Genomic DNA, 18,744 nt, shown 5'->3' with positions numbered 1-18,744 from the left:
GGTGACCACCCAGTTATTGGCCCAGTATAGTTTCATCGCTTCCAATGAAGCATAAGGAGCCTATCATTTAAGAAGATTCCTAAGTTTAGGTGTCTTCTAAACTCACATCAGCACTGGGGTATTATTGGAGATTTGGATCGAGGTTGCGATTAGAATGCTAGTATGGATGATAGCTAAGGATAGTTTCTATTAAAGTAATTAGTCACAATAGCAAGCCTGTCTCAAGCCAAGCCAATGTTATGGACAGCCCTCAAATACGTAACCTTTTGTTTTTTGGCTTTGAGAGTGCAAATTACTTTATTCTAGTTAAATATGACCAATAACACACGTCCAAATATGTGTGTACATTTTCTTCTCTTCAATAGTCTAGGGACCATGTCAAAAGATAGATATAGATATGCCATTTATTGTCACTATACATGTACAATGAGATTAAAAGCAGCTCGTACTCAGTGCATACATATAATTTAGTACAAAAAACAAGAAACAGAAAACAAAACAAGGGAGGGGGGGATAGGTGCACAATTCTGCGGCGCTATATACATATCTATAAAGGCAAAATGGTGAAGGATGAATAGGTAGTATTCTTAGGCAGATGTTTAAAAGTTATATTAAAATATTAAAAATTATTTTAAAATATTAAAAATTACAGTTACAATACACATTACAGTTCCAAATTTCAGTACGTGGATAGAATAGATGGACGTCCGGGTGTTGGGCTGAGAAGTCAGTGCATGTGTGAGTTAAGAGTAGTTATGACTTTCGGAAAACAACTGTTCCTGAGTCTATTTATCCTAGTTTTGATGCACCTATAGCGCTTTCCAGAGGGCAGCAGGTCGAACAGTCCAAACGCAGGATGGGAGCTGTCCTTGATGATATTCTTTGCCCTGCTAAGGCAGCGGGAGGTGTAAATATCCATCAGGGAGGGGAGAGGGCAACCGATGAACTTCTGTGCTGTCCTAGTTACCCACTGAAGCCTCTCCCTGTCTGCCATGGAGCAGCTGCCGTACCATGCTGTAATGCAGTATGTCAGCAGGCTCTCGATGGACGAGCGGTAGAAGGTCAGCAGCAGGTTAGAGTCCAGGTTGTGCTTCCTGAGGACCCTCAGGAAGTGCAGCCGCTGCTGAGCCTTCTTGATGACCACTGTCGTGTTGTCCGTCCAGGAGATGTCAGCAGAGATAAGGACGCCGAGAAACCGGAAGGTGTTGACCCTCTCCACACACTCACCGTTGATGTATAGGGGGGCTAAGTCGGTGCTGTGCCTCCTGAAGTCGACAATGAGCTCTTTTGTTTTCCTGGTGTTCAGAGCCAGGTTGTTTTCTGAGCACCAGGTTGTCAACTTCAGGACTTCCTCTCTGTAGGCCGCCTCGTCTCCCTTTGAAATAAGTCCGACTACAGTAGTGTCGTCAGCAAATTTGACGATGCGGTTGTTGTTGTGGGCCGGACTACAGTCGTAGGTGTAGAGACAGTATAGGAGGGGGCTTAGCACACAGCCCTGTGGGGAGCCGGTACTCAACCTGCGAGTGGAGGAGAGGTGGGGGCCGAGTCTCACAGTCTGGGGCCGGTTGGTGAGGAAGTCCTTTATCCAGGCACATGTGAGAGTGGGGAGGCCGGAGTGACCAATTTATCAATGAGAATGTCCGGAATGTTAGTATTGAAAGCTGAGCTGTAATCCACAAAGAGCATCCGGACGTAGCTCTGCCCCAGCTCCAGGTGGCTCAGCACAGAGTGGAGAGCTACGGTGATGGCGTCTTCTGTAGATCTGTTTGAGCGATAGGCGAATTGGTGGGGGTCGAAGTCTGGTGGTAGATAGTCCTTGATGTGCTGGAGGACCAATCTCTCGAAGCACTTCGTGATTACCGGAGTGAGGACCACGGGACGGTAATCATTTAGGCTAGTGATGGGAGACTTCTTCGGCACTGAGACGATTGTGGCTGATTTTAGGCAGGACGGAATAACTGCCTGGTCCAGGGAGAGGTTGAAAATTCTGGTGAAGATGACAGTGAGCTGGTGGGCACACGCTTTGAGCACCTTACCAGGTACTCCATCTGGGCCGGTAGCCTTCTTGGGGTTCACTGCCAGGAGCACCCGTCTGACATTGTGCTCCCTGACAGTGAGTGGAGTAGTACAGGAGCCAGGTGAGGGTGGGAGCAGGGCTGTAGCAGGTGAGTGCTGCTGTTGTGATGTTTCAAAGCGGGAGAAGAAGCAATTTAGCTTTTCTGCCAGCGGCACACTCAGGTCTTCTGACTTTGTGGCATAGCCTCTGTAGTTTGTGATGTCTTGTATGCCCCGCCATACCTCCCGTGTATTATTGCTGGACAAGTGGGACTCTATGCTCCTATAGCTGCAGGTCAATTACTTTCTTGGCCTTTATCAAAGATCCATAATTTAAATGATGCTTTTATTTCATTTTGCAGATGTCACAAGTGTCATGCTTAGTTGCATTAATCCATGTCAGTTGAAGCTGTTGCAAAAATATATACCTGCCATTTTTGTCTAAAATTAATTGCTATTCCTAAATATGCCAACATCTATTTTCCACTGCTCTATATTATTTTCATGGAAAGTAATTATCACCCCTACTCATAGAACCAACAATTCTGGCCACCTACCTTGATCTGTCCACTAATGGGAACAACTTCTCTCTATTAACACGTCGTGGCATGTTTATACATCTTTTATCAAATCTACTCTTTCTGCCTTTACTTTTCCTATCTAACGTTATAATTGAATTCACTCATGCTGGCACATGGGACTAGCGTAGATGAGCATCTTGTTCAGTGTGGAAGGGTCTGTTTCTGAGGTCTGTGACTTTCTATCCTCTGAAGCATTCTAGTCAATCTTATATGCATTTTTTTTCTTGAACCTTGACATCCTTCCTAATATGTGGTAACCAGAACTGAAAGCAGTATTCCAATTGTCGTTTGACTAAAGCTCAAATATATCCTCCCTGATTTTCCATTCCATGAACCTTGCTTTACTACTCCACCATTTTTTAAAGATTTCTGCATATATATGCCCAGACCCCTCTGTTCCTGCAAACCAACTAGAACTGTGCCATTCAGGTTATCTATCCTTGTTTGTTATATGACAATGTTCTTTGGATATTGAGCTGTTAAATTTCATCTGCTATTTATCTGCCCAGTCTTCCAATTTATCTACATCTTGTGATCTATAACTATCCTCCTTACTCTTTCCTACACCTATGAATTTGGTGTTGTCTGCCTATTTTGAAATTTTACTCAATTTCCCATGTCAAAGTAGTTATTATATATCATGACAATATATAATAATGCCATGAGAACACTGCTAAGGAAACCTAGATGGTGTAGTGCTAGTGAAATATTTGTGGCTGCAGGAGTCAGTACTTTGGAAACTATCTTAAGAAATCATATGTATCAATTCATTTGCAGGATTAATTACTCTGAAATTATAATTATCGTGGTCTTATCAAACCTACATGCTACCAATCCCAGTTGTGGAGACATTGGTATCGTTGTCTTGTTGTAGGACACTGATCTTTCTTTTTATTCTGGATTTTAAATCATGTGTTATGTTTTTGTATATAATTTATGAATGCTTCTTATAAGTAATTTACTAAGCTTTCATATGTATTTTATGGTGTTTTTATACGCAATGTTTTATGTAAGTCGTCTCTTGTCTGGACCTTGAGTCTGAAATAAAGTTTAATAATAATATCATGATATATATCGTGTACAAAATCATGAGAGGAATTGATTGGGTAGATGCACAGAGTCTCTTGCCCAGAGTCGGGGAACCAAGGACTAGGAGGACATTGGTTCAAGGTGAACATTTTCACACAAAGGGCAGATGTGGAAGGTAATAGATAAAGCGTGGATGATTTAGCTGTTGTAAATTGACATTTGCTCAGTTATTAGGTATTAGGATGTATGGAACAAGCTGCCAGAGGAGGTAGTTGAAGCTGGGACTATCCCATCATTTAAGAAACAATTAGACAGGCACATGCATAGGACAGGTTTGGAGGGATATGGACCAAGTGCTGGCAAGTGGGACTAGTGTAGCTGGGGCATTGTTAGCCGGTGTGGGCAAGTTGGGCCGAAGGGCCTGTTTCCACACTGTATCACTCTGACACCATAACAATTAATAGAGTAAATTTGTAAATTTAGCTCATTTACACTCAGCAAGATTTCACAAAAAAAAGTCAAGAAAGTAACCTGATAATTTTTATTATCAATTTCTCGGGGAGATGAATATTCTCGGGGAGAAGAAAGGAAAAAGGAGGAGGAGGAGCCCTCGGGCTGTCTCCTCCCATCCCTCAGCCTTCGGGCTCTTCCTCCTCCTTTTTCCTTTCTTCTCCCCGCTCCCACCCCCCATCAGTCTGAAGAAGGGTTTCAGCCCAAAACGTTGCCTATTTCCTTTGCTCCATAGATGCTGCTGCACCCGCTGAGTTTCTCCAGCATTTTTGTGTACCTTCGATTTTCCAGCATCTGCAGTTCCTTCTTAAACACTGATAATTTTTATATTGGCTTTAGTGGAAGAATTCATCTTCAGAGGTCACTGGGGGAAACTCCCCAACAATAATTAGTTGAGCATAACGAGTGAGAACAGGTAAAGTATGTTTTAACATCTCATCTGAAAAAGTGTCTCTGAAAGTGTGCCACTCCCTATGTACATTGCTGAAGTGTCAGCCTATTATAAAATGTTGAAGTTCTGGATTGGGGCTTGGCTATAATCTTTTAACTTTATGAGCCAAAGCTGCTTTTTAATTTGGGATGTTGAGCTGTGGAATGTTATATTCAAATATTTAACTTTTGAATGCCTTCTGGGAGAGAAATGCTAACTACTTGGCAGAGCTCTTGAACTGACGTGGATTAGGAATCCTGTTTTACCTGCTTTGTGTTGCGTGATCTCTGTTTGCGGTCACACCTGCCTGGTTGCTGAGAGATATTAAAGTAAGTCACTCCCTCTCCTTTGCCTGTGTTTGTGGGAAAAAAAACTAAATCCAGGAAGCAGTGTAGTGTGTAATCCGTCCAGGAAGTAGCCCAAAGTTCATGCTGCCGCAGAAAAGAACAATTTAATGAAAAGCGAAAGTACAGAACAGTGTCTGCAATGTTGAATATACTGCGTTATCCTGAGACGTTAGTAGATCACGGGAAGATCTCCGATAATCATTTATGTCCACTGGGACCAAGATGACACTTGGAAGAATACTGCTGGATTTCTTCAGTTAAACAGGCTTGTTTAAGTTTTATTGTGGAGTTGACTGGCTGACTCGTCATTCATGCATCAGATAAAGAAAATAGATGTCAATTCTGATAAGAATGTTCAAAGTTGATAACAAGGGAAGTCAACATGTCTTCATTGCTAGTTTTTAAATCGCCTTCAATGTTGAATGTAACTTAAGTTGTCAAAGTGGCTACTGAGATATTTATGTTGGTTTTTCAACTGGTTATTATCGCAAAAAACTGATGATTGGACAAACATTTGAATCAGTAGTAAAAGGATAAGGGGTTTTGCTATGAATTGAAAACCCACATGTAAATGTTGCATGAGGCACTTATTGAGATGGAGTCTTCTCAGCAACGTTCTACTAATATTTTAAGCTCTCATTGGCAAGAAGGTAAAGCAGATGAAATCTATGAGGTGGAATCAAAAATCCCTTTGGCACAACCATTTTCTTGTCTAATGCGTTTAACTGAATCAAACTCGATAGTGGTACGTACAACAATCAGTCATTATAACAATATTGGAAATGGAACCACGCTACAAGTAGTTTCACAGATTACCTTGCCTGTACCACCTTACAGTGTAAGTAAAACACTTGTATTTTTAGTAGAAATGGACAAAGAACTAGTGAAATGGATTAGTAAGAAGTTTTAATTAAAATTGTTGTGTTCCCAATGCATCAAAGATATACTAAAATTATTTTCCATAGTTATTTGATTGTGTAAGCAGGATTAATTATTAAGCAATTTCGGATATTTTACGAGTTACCAGTAATTTGAAATAATCCCTTACACACATGTTCTTATTCTTTTTAATCCTTTGATCAGTCATGTTTTTTTTTCAAGTGTTCCAGATTTGCAAATTTAAGCATTGAGATTTGAAATGTTAGACTGTGGTTTGTGTGGAATTAGTTCAATAAATACTGAAATGTCCATGTTAATCACTCCAGCATTATACAAATATTTTGATGTCACTGCTTCATTCACAACAGATTAGGTGATCAGGATTTCTATATCATAATCTAACAGTTCATGATGGGGTGTTTGTTTTGGACATGAAAGTGCAAAGTTATTTGATAATGAGGTTAAGAATATTGAGTTCATCCATGCATTTACATTGAGTGCAGTAATTTCCATGATCGTGAATATTGATGCACTTTATTGCTTAGATATGAAATACTAGATGGATTTCATGATGCATAAAATTATATAGCACAGCACCATCTGCTTGATATTTCATACCTGTGCCAGCTTGTTTTGAAAGCAGTCCAATTGTCCCACTTGATGGTTTAAATTTGTTTGGTGGTTCTTTTTTGTTGGAGGAACGCATTACTAATTAAAAAAACCAAACTATTATACGCTGCTAAATGGAATTTAACTAAATAAAATAGTGTGCATTTACCTTCACATGAGAGTAAAAATAGAAGTTAAACAGGACCCGGAGCAAACTAGTATAAGTGCTAAATGTTAACTTTAAATTGGATCAAAATATTCCAGTGATAATTGTATTAGTATTTTAAATGAAAAATGCAAAGACTTGAAGATCGCTAGAGTTCAAATTATACTTTTTCCATGTGAGAGATTGGGAAGTATAAATGCTATTTTATTTAAAGGTTTACATCCTCATAATTTGGATGGTGCGTAAAATCTTAGGGTTAAGAGATATGCCTTGAATCATCCCAATAAGCATATTCATTGTCAAATTTATATACGTAGATGAAATCTTGATGAATTCTTGACCCTTTTAAAAGACTAAGTTTTGAAAACACATCTCAAGTGGTTTCATGAATATTGTTAAATCTGAATAAATTCCAGTCTAAATATACGGAACATTTTTGTGCAATGGATCTGATATATTAATCCTAGTCTTTTAACATGCCATCAATGCTCAGTTAAAAATCATATACATAGCATTGTTTTATCTTCCCTTTCATCTTGATTTGAATGTGACTCCAAGGATTCTCGTGTAACTCTATAAAGTAGTTTTCCCCATTCTTATCAGTGTTTAATTTGGACCATTTTGTTAAATCAAAATACCACAAAGTAAAGAGCATTTGAAGATACATTCTTTTTTGTTGAAAATCTAAAAAAAGATTTGCAGATACTGGATATCTTTTAAAACAAAAAATGCTGGAAACACAATAAGAACAAGTGGCATCTGTGGAAAGAAAGGCAGAATTACCGTTTTAGGCCATTTAACAGACACAGTGGGTCCAAGTGGCCTCCTAATCTGTATATTCGTTTGAAATAAAAATGCAAACTTTAGGTATAAGGATCAAAAACAAAATGATGGGAAGGATAAAGTTGCCACGTTTTTGTTTTGGCTCCATGCATATCCCTAAACTTGCTTTTGATTTATTAAAAAAAAAATATGCACGTGTATTTCATGATCATTTTGACAGTTTGGAACATGAATTGAAATAGAGCCTGTTTAATCAGTCTCTGCGTCAGTTTTACCCTTGGGGATTTTTACCATTTAATGGATGTTGTCTGCAGATTTTAATAAAAAGCAGTCTTAAACAATTACCTGGCCAACTTCGAGCTGATCCTATTGTGGAAGGAATCAGTTGTCATTGGGAAACTAGTTGATTTTGGAAATGAGCCACTTTGTTCATTTTCTCAGGTCTTCAACATATTTATTTAGTGGTTGGCAAGACTTTGAAGTCAGTATCTCATCATCTTTTCCCTCCAACCAGTTATTCCACAAATAAAATGGGTGTTCTCCTGATTCATCTAAATATGCATAATTGTAGAAAGTAGGGTGCATTTATGGTCACAGTTTGACAACATTCAGAAAACCTGCCCCACCATTGCCACAATGATGTGGAGACTCAAATTTCTGAATTGTAAGATATTAAGATTTAAATAATTCCACATTTTGTATTTCTGAATGTGTCATATAGTGTCAAATCACTTGTGGAATTTCTGTTCTAATAAGCATAATAAACCATTTGCTGACATCAAATGAAGGTTATGAAAGAGGTATCCACTGTATATACATATATTAGAAAATAGAATATTTAATACAGTGAATGGATGATTTAATACAATAATGATTCCTTCATTTTTTTAATGAATAACATATAAGTAATGGTATTCCAATTCACTAAATTGGACAGAGGTGAGAGCTTACAATGTTTCCTTTGGTGAATGATACTGTAGCATGCTAACATGTTTCAGATATGTATACATAAAGCCTAAACGTTGCACTTAGTAAATGCACTTAATTTCTGAGTGAATGAAAGATTTCAATTATTTTAAAAGATTTTTTATTATATATGTGAATAGTTTAAGGGTTGATGCAGTAAGAAAAACAAATGTTGTTTGTGGTTTGCTTGTAGCTTGCCCATGCCAGGATCACTCGAACAAAGCTGGTACGAGATTCTGTCCGTCAGAAAGAGCTGATAGCCGAATTACGTAAACGCCATGAAGAACTCCAGGAAAGAGTTAATGAAGAATTGAAGGCTAGGGAGCAGCTAGCATTGGAGCTTCATAAAGCAGAAAGTACGTTAAAACTTTCATCTGATTTATTGATATACAAACCATATGTGAGATTCATATTTGTAGATTGTGTAAGTGGGACCCACTGCTACACTGGACACTGAACTGCATTACTACTCCAATAATACACAATCTGATTTCCTCAGAAATTCCACTGGTTTAGCATCTGGCACGAGATGCTGTTTCTTGCATTCCCTTTACACTCAGTAGGACCCTGGCCCCGACACTCCCTTCAACTCGCCAGATTTACTGGAACCTTTTTACAACATCCAAAAAGGTGAATTAAAAAAGTGTTGGGATATTAACTGGAGTGACGTTCATTAATTTGCAACATTTATTTGTCTAGCAATGCTAAAATCCCAAGGGAACCAGATTGTCAGGATTTAATTATTTTCATATTGCGCATGTTTCTTGTCCAGATTGAGCAAGGTAGTTTTGTTAGCTGAATTTGTTGGAGCCCAGTGATAAGCCAACACATAGTACCAGCTCCTTCTGTGCCTTAGAAACGAGGATAGGCAAAATCAAATCCCAAGGACAAAAGTCAGAGAGTCATACAATATGGAAACAGGCTCTATCAATGCCGGCACCAAGATGCCCCATCTGAGCGAGTCCCATTTGTCTGCATTTGGCCCATATAGACCTAAGCCTTTCTTATCCATATACCTAAGTGTCTTTTAAATTCTGTTATAGTACATGCCTCAACCATCTCCTCTGGCAGCTTGCTCCATTTTCCCACCATCATTTGAGTGAAAAGGTTGCCCCTCATGTTCCTATTAAATCTTGCTCCTCTCACTTTAAATCTATGTCCTCTAGCACTTAATACCCCAACTCTGGGTAAAAGACGGTGCATTCGCTCTATCTATTCCCTTCATGCTTTTATACATTTCTATAAGATCACCCTGCTTTCTTTGGAATAAAGCTCTAGTCTGCCAAACCTTTCCCTATTGCTCAGGCCTTCAAGTGCTGGCAACATCCTCGTAAATCTTCTCTGTGCTCTTTCCAGCTTAATGACTTCCTTCATATAACAGTGACCAAATCTCAACACAGTACTCGAAATGCAGCCTCACCAACGTCTTGTACAACCTTAACATAATGTTCCAACTTCTATACTCAATACTCTGACTGAAAGCCAATGTACGAAAAGCTGCATTTACCACCCTATCTACCTATGACGCCTCACGGTAAACAGTGATGTCAAGGCCATACTTTGCTGCAAATCAAAAATTTTGAATTATCCTGAATGGAATTTTAAAATGAAATAATTATGTTTTTTTAATTGTATGCTAAATGAAAGTACATATTAAGCACCGAAAGCACTTAAATAATAAATAATAAGAGACAAATAGAAAAATAAATGTAGCTTTATACTTTTTTTCCTCATAGTTATAAAATCCCCAATTGAAATTAATTTCTGGTTCTTGGAATGTCTCATTTGGTGCAGAATTTGAATTATAGACAATAGGCGCAGGAGTAGGCCATTTGGCCCTTCGAGCCAGCACCGCCATTCAATGTGATCATGGCTGATCATCCCCAATCAGTACCCCGTTCCTGCCTCCTCCCCATAATCCCCTGACTCCGTCCGCTATCTTTAAGAGCCCTATCTAGCTCTCTCTTGAAAGCATCCCGAGAGCCTGTCTCCACCGCCTTCTGAATTGATTTGATTTCGCCCTCTGAATGAATTGATTTGATTTCGCCCTCTGAATGAATTGATTTCCCCAAATGAGTTGGGCTAACAACTCAGATTTTACAGGGGAATATAAATACTAGCTGTATCATAAGGAAACTGCTGGCAAAATCCTACCAAGAAAAGTCCAGATTGTTGGGATCAGATTGTATATTTCGAGAACTGTTATTCAATAAAATTATTGTTATTTTAAGGCAGAAATTAAAGATTTCTGCCTTATCTTGACCTTGGCAGGTCAAATCAAAATAGGACGTACATGGTAAATGGTAGGGAATTGAAGAATACAGTTGAACAGAGGGATCTGGGAATAACCGTGCATAGTTCCTTGAAGGTGGAATCTCATATAGATAGGGTGGTAAAGAAAGCTTTTGGTATGCTAGCCTTTATAAATCAGAGCATTGAGTATAGAAGCTGGGATGTAATGTTAAAATTGTACAAGGCATTGGTGAGACCAAATCTGGAGTATGGTGTACAATTTTGGTCGCCCAATTATAGGAAGGATGTCAACAAAATAGAGAGAGTACAGAGGAGATTTACTAGAATGTTGCCTGGGTTTCAACAACTAAGTTACAGAGATAGGTTGAATAAGTTAGGTCTTTATTCTCTGGAGCGCAGAAGGTTAAGGGGGGACTTGATAGAGGTCTTTAAAATGATGAGAGGGATAGACAGAGTTGATGTGATCAAGCTTTTCCCTTTGAGAATAGGGAAGATTCAAACAAGAGGACATGACTTCAGAATTAAGGGACAGAAGTTTAGGGGTAACATGAGGGGGAACTTCTTTACTCAGAGAGTGGTAGCGGTGTGGAATGAGCTTCCAGTGGAAGTGGTGGCGGCAGGTTCGTTGGTATCATTTAAAAATAAATTGGATAGGCATATGGATGAGAAGGGAATGGAGGGTTATGGTATGAGTGCAGGCGGGTGGGACTAAGGGAAAAAAGTTGTTCGGCATGGACTTGTAGGGCCGAGATGGCCTGTTTCCGTGCTGTAATTGTTATATGGTTATATGATTGCAGAATGTTTTAGGCTGCATTACTGGAGCCACAGATATTCCACATTAATTTTTCACAGGCCTGACCTTCACTCCTCTTATCCTCATTTATATAATTTGTTTACCATCAATGAATGTTATCGGATCTCAATTTACTCACCCTACTCACCACTGGAATTTGAAAGTAATTTATAAGTAACCGCCTAAATAGTGAACCACCCATAAGAAATGTTCTAACTTCTTACTCATTGAAAACAAAATCAAATGGTGGTGCTGTAACTTGCTATTTTAGTCATATTGAATCGAGTTAACCATGCAAGATTAAATATTGTTGTTACACCAGGCATTTAATTTAAATATAAATGAAAACGTTGTATTTTATGTAACACCTTTCAGAACCTCAGATGGCATGAAGTGTTTTCTATTTGAACACTTTTGAATTGTTCATAAATTCACTTAAATAGAGAAAGGATGAATAACCAAATTAAAATTTTAGTGATAGCCCTAGAGGACATAGGCCTTTCAGTGCACCCGGTTTGTGCTGACCGTCGACTGTTTATCTATACTAATTAATCCCATTTTCCCACTCTTGGCCCATAGTTTTCCAAGCAATGATATTTCAAGTGTTGCTCTAAATTAGACTTTATTGCCTTCCATCATAGTGAAGAATGTCGGGAATTCGCTGTCGTGGATGTTTATGTTAACTTTTATGTAGTTGTGTGTCTCGTTGCTTTTTATTAGTATGGCTGTATTGTAGCGTGTGTCTTGGAATAAAGCACGGAGTCGTGTTTAGAGAGAGACACTTTTTATTCTGATCCTCCCGGTTGTAGGGAAGACCAAACGAGAGAAAGATGGCACCCAAACCCCACCCTTTAAAGCCTCCGGCTAAGGGCCGCCTCCGGACTGAACCACTCCTGTGCCGAGGGGTTCGACACTAAGGTGGCACGACCCTTGGGAGCCGCCACAGGACCCCCCCCAGAACCAGAGGCACGAAACGCACCGGCGGGCGAACGACCCGGCCGGCCCGTGTGCGGAAGTTAGCCGCTCGTGGGGCTTGCGGAGGCATAGGTGGAGGGACAGGACGAGGGACCGGCGGGAGGACAGGTGGAGTGACAGGCGGAGGGAGCCGTGAAGGGGGGCGCCCTCGGGGCCGAGGTTGGGCAACCAGCACCGGCTGGTCAATGTCCAGGTGTGCCGGCTTCAACCGGTCGATCGACACTGCCTCCGGCCGGCCCCCCATGTCCAGGACAAAAGTCGACTGCCCGTGTTCCAGCACTCGGAACGGACCCTCGTACGGCCTCTGGAGTGGAGTCCGGTGGGCATCACGGCGCAGGAAGACGTACGGGCAGTCCCTGAGGGCTGATGGCACGTGTGGGCAAAATGTCCCATGGCGGGACGTCGGTACGGGTGCGAGCCTGCCAACTTGCTCGCGAAGGCGCTGTAGGGTGGATGAGGGCGTTCCCTGCTGCCCCGGCGCCGACGGCACGAACTCCCCGGGCACCGTGAGTGGCGACCCGTAAACGAGCTCCGCCGATGATGAGCCCAAGTCCTCTTTGGGAGCAGTCCGGATGCCCAGCATGACCCACGGCAACTCGTCCATCCAGTCCGGGCCGGAGAGTCGTGCCTTCAGTGCTGCCTTCAGCTGCCGGTGGAATCTCTCCACCAGACCGTTAGCTTGCGGGTGGTAAGCCGTGGTGTGGTGTAGCCGCACCCCCAGCAAGTGAGCCATGGCTGACCACAGCTCGGAGGTGAACTGTGGCCCCCGGTCTGAGGAGATGTGCGCCGGCACCCCGAAGCGAGCAATCCAGTGCGCGGACAACGCACGAGCACACGTAGCCGTTGAGGTATCGGTCAACGGAATGGCCTCCGGCCACCGCGTGAAGCGGTCCACCATTGTAAGCAGGTGGGTGATGCCCCGGGACGGCGGGAGAGGCCCTACAATGTCTATGTGGAGATGGTCGAACCGCCGGTGAGGTAGACCAAACTCCTGGAGCGGCGCACGGACATGGCGCTGGATTTTTGCCGTCTGGCACGGAATGCAGGTGCGAGCCCAATGGCCAACCTGCTTGCGCAGACCGTGCCACATGAAACGAGCAGCCACTAGTGCCGTTGTCGCCCGGATTGATGGGTGAGCCAGTCCGTGGATCACCTCGAACACCCTCCGGCGCCAGGTGGCAGGGACGATGGGGCGCGGCTGACCGGACGACACATCGCACAGGATTGTTTCTCCCCCAGGACCGAGAGGGACATCCTCAAGGCGGAGGCCGGAGATGGCAGTCCGGTAGGCGGGCACCTCATCGTCCGTGAGCTGTGCCGCCGCCAGAGCAGAATAGTCCATTCCGGGCGCCACCTCGAACACGGCGTTGATAGCGGGCCGGGACAATGCATCGGCCACCCGGTTGTCTTTCCCCTTGATGTAGCAGATAGATGTAGTGTACTCCGATATATAGGCCAATTGCCGCTGCTGACGTGCGGACCAGGGATCGGAAACTTTCTGCAGGGCGAAAGTGAGCGGCTTATGGTCGGTGTAGGCGGTGAATGGGCGGCCCTCCAGGAAGTAACGAAAATGGCGCACAGCCAGGTACAGAGCCAGGAGCTCACGATCGAACGCGCTGTACTTGGTCTGCGCACGGTTGAGGTGCCGACTGAAGAAGGCCAGGGGCCGCCAACCTCCGCCCGTCAGCTGCTCCAGCACAGCACCAACCGCCGACTCCGAGGCGTCCACTGTGAGAGCAGTCTGGGCATCTCCCCGCGGGTGTACCAGCAGTACGGCCCGAGCAAGGGCCTCCTTCGCGCCGTCAAAAGCTGCCTCCGCCTCGTGGGTCCACTCAACGCTCTTGTGCTGCCCACCCGCCAGAAGTTGATACAGGGGCCGCATGATGTGGGCCGCGGATGGCACGAAACGAGGATAAAACGCCACCATGCCGACAAATTCCTGCAGGCCACGCACCGTGCGTGGGCGGGGAAACCGGCGGATGGCGTCGACCCTGTCAGGCAGGGGAACCGCGCCTTGCGCAGTCACGCGGTGGCCGAGGAAGTCAATTTCATTCACCCCAAAACGGCACTTGTCCAGGTTGATGGCCAAACCATGCTCGCTGAGCCGCTGACAGAGCTGTCGAAGGTGAGCACAGTATTCCTGTTGCGAGCGGCTGGCCACCAGGATGTCGTCCAGGTACACGAACACGAAATCGAGGCCGCGACAAACCCCGTCCATGAGGCGCTGAAAGGCCTGTGCTGCGTTTTTGAGGCCGAACGGCATCCGAGTAAACTCGAAAAGCCCGAATGGCGTGATGATCGCCGTCTTCGGCACGTCATCCGGGTGAACTGGGATCTGATTATAACCCCGTACCAAATCCACTTTGGAAAAAATCGTGGCCCCAGCCAAATGGGCCGTGAAGTCCTGGATGTGGGGTACGGGGTATCGATCCGCTGTTGTTGCCGCATTCAACCGTCGGTAATCCCCACATGGCCGCCAGCCCCCGCTTGACTTGGGGACCATGTGGAGTGGGGACGCCCAAGGGCTGCTTGAAGGGCGGACGATCCCCAAGGCCTCCATCGTGCGGAATTCCAGCCGTGCCAGACGCAGTTTATCTGGTGGCAGTCGCCGTGCTCGTGCATGGAGTGGTGGGCCGGTAGTCGGGATATAATGCAACACTCCGTGGCTGGGGGTTGCTGATTGAAACTGCGGAGTGAGAATATCCGGGAACGCAGCCAAGATACGTGCAAATCGGGAGTCCACGGACGCCAGTGGCCGTCCCACCGGTTGATCCACACGCAACGTGATCGGCTCCATCGTAGTGGCGTTGATCAAACGCTGACGTCCGACGTCCACCATGAGGGAATGCGCCCGGAGGAAATCGGCCCCGAGCAATGGTTGGGAGACGTCGGCGATGGTGAAGCTCCATGAGAAATGGCAGGAGCCGAGCACGATGGGAACCATCCGCAGTCCATATGTGCGGATGGGGCTGCCGTTCGCCGCGGTGAGGACGGGCCCCCGCTTACCGGAACGAATGTCGGCCAGCGAAGGGGGCAGGACGCTGAGCTCCGCTCCTGTATCCACGAGGAAGCGGGTCCCGGAGCGCCGATCCCAGGCAAAAAGGCGATGAATTTGGCCGGCCGCCGCGGGGACTATTGGCAGCCGGCCCAGGCGTTTCCCGGGAATGTGCATGGCTGGCGGCATTGTTGTGCTGCAGCACCCCAGCGTTGATGGTAGTAGCACCAACGTCTCCTGTTGGAGTCACTTGGAGCTTGCCTGCTCCTGCTGGTGGTGCCTGCAGCTTGCTGGCGCTGGGCTGCAGGTGCAGTACCCCTCACTGCCGCTGGGGGCGATCGTACGGGCCGTCGGGCTGGAGCTGTCACTCCTTCCACATCTCCCCCGCCCCACCGGGGGAATTCGGGAGCTGCTGGGGTGACATCATCGGCGTACCTGCTGACGGCGAGCGCGTTGACGTCATCAGGGCGCGTCGACCTCAGCGCGACCCCGTCTCTGCTGACGCCCAGCGCGCTGACGTCATCAGGGCGCGCCATCCACAGGGCGTCGGCGCGCCTTCCGAGGGCCCGAAGGTCGGCAAACGAGACGTCGGTGAGCTGCAGATGAATGTAGGCCGGCAGCAGATGCAGGTATGTATACTCAAACATCAGGCACGGCGTGTGCCCGTCTAGTAGAGCCACCATCTCCTTTAGGAGGGAAGATGGCCGCCGGGCGCCTAGGCCGCCCATATGCACGAGCCTACCAGCACGCTCCATCCTACTCAGTCCGTAAATCTGGAGCAGGAGCTCTTTCAGGCCGAGGTATTTATCATTGTCCGGGGGGTCTGCGAGGAAGTCCGTGACCTCTTCAGCCGCATCCTGGTCGAGGGCTCCCACCAGGTAGTAGAAACGGGTGGCATCGACCGTGATGCCCCGCAGGTTGAACTGGGCCTCCGCCTGCTGGAACCAGATGAGCGGCCGGGTGGTCCAGAACTTGGGCAGTTTAACGGAGACCGCGTCCAGAGACAGGGCCAGGCCGGCCTGTGAGGAGGTAGGGCTTTCTCTGCTCTCCATCATGACGCCAATGGAGCGTCGGGGTCACCAATGTAGCGTGTGTCTTGGAATAAAGCACGGAGTCGTGTTTAGAGAGAGACACTTTTTATTCTGATCCTCCCGGTTGTAGGGAAGACCAAACGAGAGAAAGATGGCACCCAAACCCCACCCTTTAAAGCCTCCGGCTAAGGGCCGCCTCCAGACTGAACCACTCCTGTGCCGAGGGGTTCGACACTAAGGTGGCACGACCCTTGGGAGCCGCCACAGTATGGTAATTCAAGTTTCACTGTATCTTAATTGGTACACGTGACAATAAACTGACCTTTGAATCATTGAAATATGACTTTTTAGTTTAGTTTAGTGAAACAGTGTAGAAACAGGCCCTTCGGCCCACCGAGTCAGTGCTGAGCAGCGATCAACCATGCATTAGTTCTATCCTACACACTAAGGACAATTTACAGAAGCCAATTAACCTACAAACCAGTACGTCTTGAGAGTGTGGGAGGAAAGCAGAACACGCCGAGAAAACCCACTTGATCACAGGGAGAATGTAGTCCTGATCAAACCAGGGTCTCTGGCGCTGTACGGTAGCAACTCTACTGCTGCATCACTGTGCTGCCCTAACTAAAATCTTGTGTGACTGTCCGGTGCCAATATCCCCTCAGGCAGTGTACTCCACATTTCCTCCACCTCTGGTTGAAATATCTCTTTCTCAAATCCCCTCTCATTCCTATGCCCTCTGACATGTCCGGAAGTGGAAATTTCTTGCCATCTATCTTAGTACACCCCTCATCATTTTATACAACTCAGTCATTTCTCAGCCTTCCCTGCTCCAAGGAAAACAAACCCTATCTAGTCTCTGCTTATACACTCGAAGGAGCATTTTGGTGAATCTCCTCCCTATTCTCTCCAGTGCAATCACATCCTTCCTATTTTGTACTTACCGAAACAGTTCATAGTACTTCTGCTACGATCTAACCAATGATTTATGTAACAAAACCTTCATCCTCTTCCATTCTGTGCCTCAGCTGTGAAAGAGCGTATACGATCGTCTTAACAACTTTATCCTGCTGCGTGGCTCTTCTCGCTGACTTTTAGATATATGCACTAAAGGTTCCTCAATTCATCAGTTTCTTTTGTTCCTATAATTTGTTGTATCCAAGCCTATTTAGTCCTGTCAAAATGCATTGCCATGGTTTTTTCAGGGTTAATTTTCACCTGCCATTTCAGTGCCAAATTTAGCAGCTCATAATATCATTCTGTAGTCAAAGTCTATCTTCCTTGCAATCAACGACACCGCCAGCTGCCTTGTGTCCATGAATTTGGTAATCCTGCCTCCTACATTCGCATTTAAATTATTAATGTACATGACAAACAGCGATGGTACCCGTGGTACTCCGTCGATCACTTCCAGTCACCAAAATAACCCTGTTTCTGATGTTGGTTAGGTGAACATTTTGGACAGGACATTGGGAGTAAAGTGTTGCTCCTCTTCAAATAGTATCATTGGATGTTTCAAGGAGGACCGGCTTGGATTTGGTTTAATAGCTAAAACAAAGGAATGCATTGCTGATATTATAGTCTTTTACTAAAGTTTAAGTTAATCAGAAACGTGCCAAAGACTGGAGGGCATCACTTTCAGATGAGAGGGTCAAAGTTCAAAGATGATGTGCGGGGCAAGTTTTCTTTTACACAGAGTAGTGGCTGCCTGGAAAGCACTGCCAGGAGTAGTGGTGGAGGCAGATATGGTTGTGGCATATAAGCGGCGTTGGATAGGCACGTTGATATGCAGGGATTGGAGGCATATGAGTCACATGCTGGTCGGATAGATTAGTTTAACCTGGCATCTTATTTGGCCAGGACATTGTAAGACAAAAGGCCTGCTCCTGTGCTTTTCTGTTCTTTGAGTTCTTATGTCAAAGCAGAAATTGTTGCCATAATGTGCTACTGCACAGAAGCCACGGGGAATGTATTGTAACATTTAAAAAATGGCATATTACTTTCACTTGTATAATGTGTGAAAGCATGATAATGAACCAGTTTAATTTATTAATAAACAAAATGAATTTTCGACCAATCTAGTTTAAGCAGTCAAAATATTTGATTTCTGTTACCATTCTTCCTCCTCCCTCAGTTCTGAACCTAAACAATAAAATTGTGCATTGTTGTAGCAAGACATTTTATTTGACAGAATAGGTTAAAACCAGCTTCATGCAATGATCCTGGGTAGAAATAAATGGGTTGTCATGGAATTGGGTGGATGCTGATGGTCAGAGGAGGATGATAATAGAGAAAGAGCTTTTTCATCTTGTAACTGGCTCACTAAAACTGAAATATAAGGG

The 18,744-nt window shown here is 44.8% G+C and overlaps 1 protein-coding gene across 9 annotated transcripts in view; it reads left to right on the top strand.

Annotated features, from left to right (window-relative positions):
- akap9 (A-kinase anchoring protein 9) overlaps window positions 1–18,744 on the top strand; it is a 198,149-nt gene that overhangs the window by 96,560 nt on the left and 82,845 nt on the right. For 8 of the 9 annotated variants that reach the window (XM_033012551.1, XM_033012504.1, XM_033012544.1 and 5 more), the window contains one exon: window positions 8,549–8,711. In XM_033012551.1, the coding sequence (XP_032868442.1) occupies window positions 8,549–8,711 (163 nt within the window). Of the gene's footprint in view, window positions 1–8,548; window positions 8,715–18,744 lie in introns of all 9 variants that reach the window. The other variant, XM_033012493.1, reaches the window with a different exon arrangement.

The sequence above is a fragment of the Amblyraja radiata genome, chromosome 2 (genome assembly GCF_010909765.2).
Source record: "Amblyraja radiata isolate CabotCenter1 chromosome 2, sAmbRad1.1.pri, whole genome shotgun sequence".
Taxonomy (NCBI): Eukaryota; Metazoa; Chordata; class Chondrichthyes; order Rajiformes; family Rajidae; genus Amblyraja; species Amblyraja radiata.
The sequence above is the reverse complement of the archived record's forward strand: the minus strand, read 5'-3'. Positions and strand labels throughout refer to the sequence as shown.